This window comes from Phaseolus vulgaris, chromosome 6 (assembly GCF_051622355.1).
Source record: "Phaseolus vulgaris cultivar YP4 chromosome 6, ASM5162235v1, whole genome shotgun sequence".
In the NCBI taxonomy this organism is placed as follows: Eukaryota; Viridiplantae; Streptophyta; class Magnoliopsida; order Fabales; family Fabaceae; genus Phaseolus; species Phaseolus vulgaris.
The window spans coordinates 15,124,791-15,126,594 of NC_143503.1; the positions used below are offsets into that span (position 1 = coordinate 15,124,791).

The 1,804-nt window shown below is 41.9% G+C and overlaps 1 protein-coding gene across 1 annotated transcript; it reads right to left on the reverse strand.

Annotated features, from left to right (window-relative positions):
* Window positions 1–843: 843 nt before the first annotated feature.
* Window positions 844–1,804, reverse strand: LOC137833324 (uncharacterized). The gene is made up of 2 exons (XM_068641681.2): window positions 1,651–1,804; window positions 844–1,568 (listed from the first exon to the last, which is right to left on the reverse strand). Exons 1-2 carry the CDS (start codon window positions 1,802–1,804, stop codon window positions 844–846), a joined length of 879 nt encoding a protein of 292 aa, XP_068497782.2.

The following is a 1,804-nucleotide window of genomic DNA, read 5'->3' on the forward strand; positions in this document are numbered from 1 at the left end:
GAAAGTCTAACCTTTGATGAATGACATCCTCATGGTTATGACAACCTCTCACTTAATTCGATTTAACGGGAAACCATGACCTCCGTGTTGGGTTGTCTTACAGTGTAAATACTAGATCTATTCCATGATGTCTTACCTCGCAAGGCGCCTACTCGAATAGTTGCACCTACATCGTCTTATCATGCGCTATCTCAAATGATTCACCTTGTTAACTAATACTTATTGTAGGGTGCCTATACTCGGGTAGTCGCGCTTACCTTGTGCCACATCAAATAATTCATCAAATAAACTCATCTCACAGGGTGCCTATACTCAAGTAGTCGTACTTACACCGAGCTAGGTCGTCTTACCATGCGCCAAATCAAATAACTCATCAAATAAATTCATCTCACAGAGCGCCTATACTTGGGTAATTTAACTTACATTGAGTTAGGTCTTCTTACCATGTGCCAAATCAAATAACTCATCAAATAAATTCATCTCACAAGGCGCCTATACTCGGGTAATCGTACTTACATCGAGCTAGATCGTCTTACCATGTGCCATCATTGCTATTCAATTCGAGTTGTCTTATTTCATACATCATCTTCCAAGAACAAATTTATTACTAGGTGACCTCGTTAAAAAACTCCTTTAAGGGAAAAAGAGTGTCACCTCAAACATCATAATGTTCAAAGGAAAATAATGAAAATCTAGGTGTCTTAACTGAAATAAAACTTGAGATTTGCCACGTTCCACGTTCGTGGAGTGGCTCTTCCCTCCAGGGTTTCCAACTTATATGCAATGTTTCCTAGCACCTCGACTGTGCGGAACAGACCTGTCCACTTTGGAAACAAATTGTTCTTAATCTGGTAGGGGTGGGCCTTCCACATCACCAATTTGGCAACCTTGAACTGTCAAGGTTTTGTCTTGGTCTTGTGCTTTAATTCCACCCTTCTCATTAATTGGGACCCTTACATACCTGAGATACAAGGCCAGTTGTGGGTCCTTGGCCTGATAATCACCTGTGACTTGCCCGATTACGAGCAGTGAGTCACTTTTCACCAACAAGCTTTGAGCTCCCAATTCCTTTGCCAGCAACATTCCTACTATCAAAGCCTCATACTCAGCTTGATTGTTGCTTGTCTTGAATGCAAACTTGAGGGCTTGTTCGATTAAGATCCCATTTGGTCCTTCTAAAATGACTCTAGTTTCACTCCTTTGTTGGTTGGAAGACCCATCCATCGAAAGGACCCATTGAAAATTATTAGGATTTGGCTGGGATTCCTTGGATGAAAGCTCTATCATAAAGTCTACATATACCTGACCTTTAATTGGCCCTCGTGGTTCATAATGTATGTCAAACTCGGACAACTCAACAGCCCAACGGACCATCCGACTTGCAATGTCGAGCTTTTGGAGAACCTTACGGATGGGCAGGTCGATCATTATGATCACAGTGAAGCTTTGAAAGTAATGGTGAAGCCACCGAGCTATGAACACCACAGCTAGGGCAGCTTTCTCGATAGCTTGATATCGAGTCTCTGTTCCCTGCAGCACCTTGCTTACAAAATAGACTGGATCTTCTCCTAATTTTGCAAAATGACCGAGTTGATAGTCCAATTTGTTATAAAAAATAAAGACGAATAGGGATTCTCAGGATTGGTTTACCGAGAATGGGAGGACTAGCCAGGTATTCCTTTAACATGGCGAAGGCTTCTTCGCATTCACTAGTCCATGCAAAGTGGTTGTTTTTCTTAAGGCATTGGAAATAAGGATACCCTTTATCTCCACTGACTAACAAGAAACGAGACAAGGCGGCCAT

Excerpts from the sequence above, each read along its gene's own strand:
- LOC137833324 (XM_068641681.2), bottom strand. The coding sequence starts at position 1,804 with ATGGCCGCCTTGTCTCGTTTCTTGTTAGTCAGTGGAGATAAAGGGTAT. Across the intron at positions 1,569-1,650 it reads GGCTAGTCCTCCCATTCTCG|GAGAAGATCCAGTCTATTTT; the intron begins GTAAACCAATCC and ends TTGCAAAATTAG.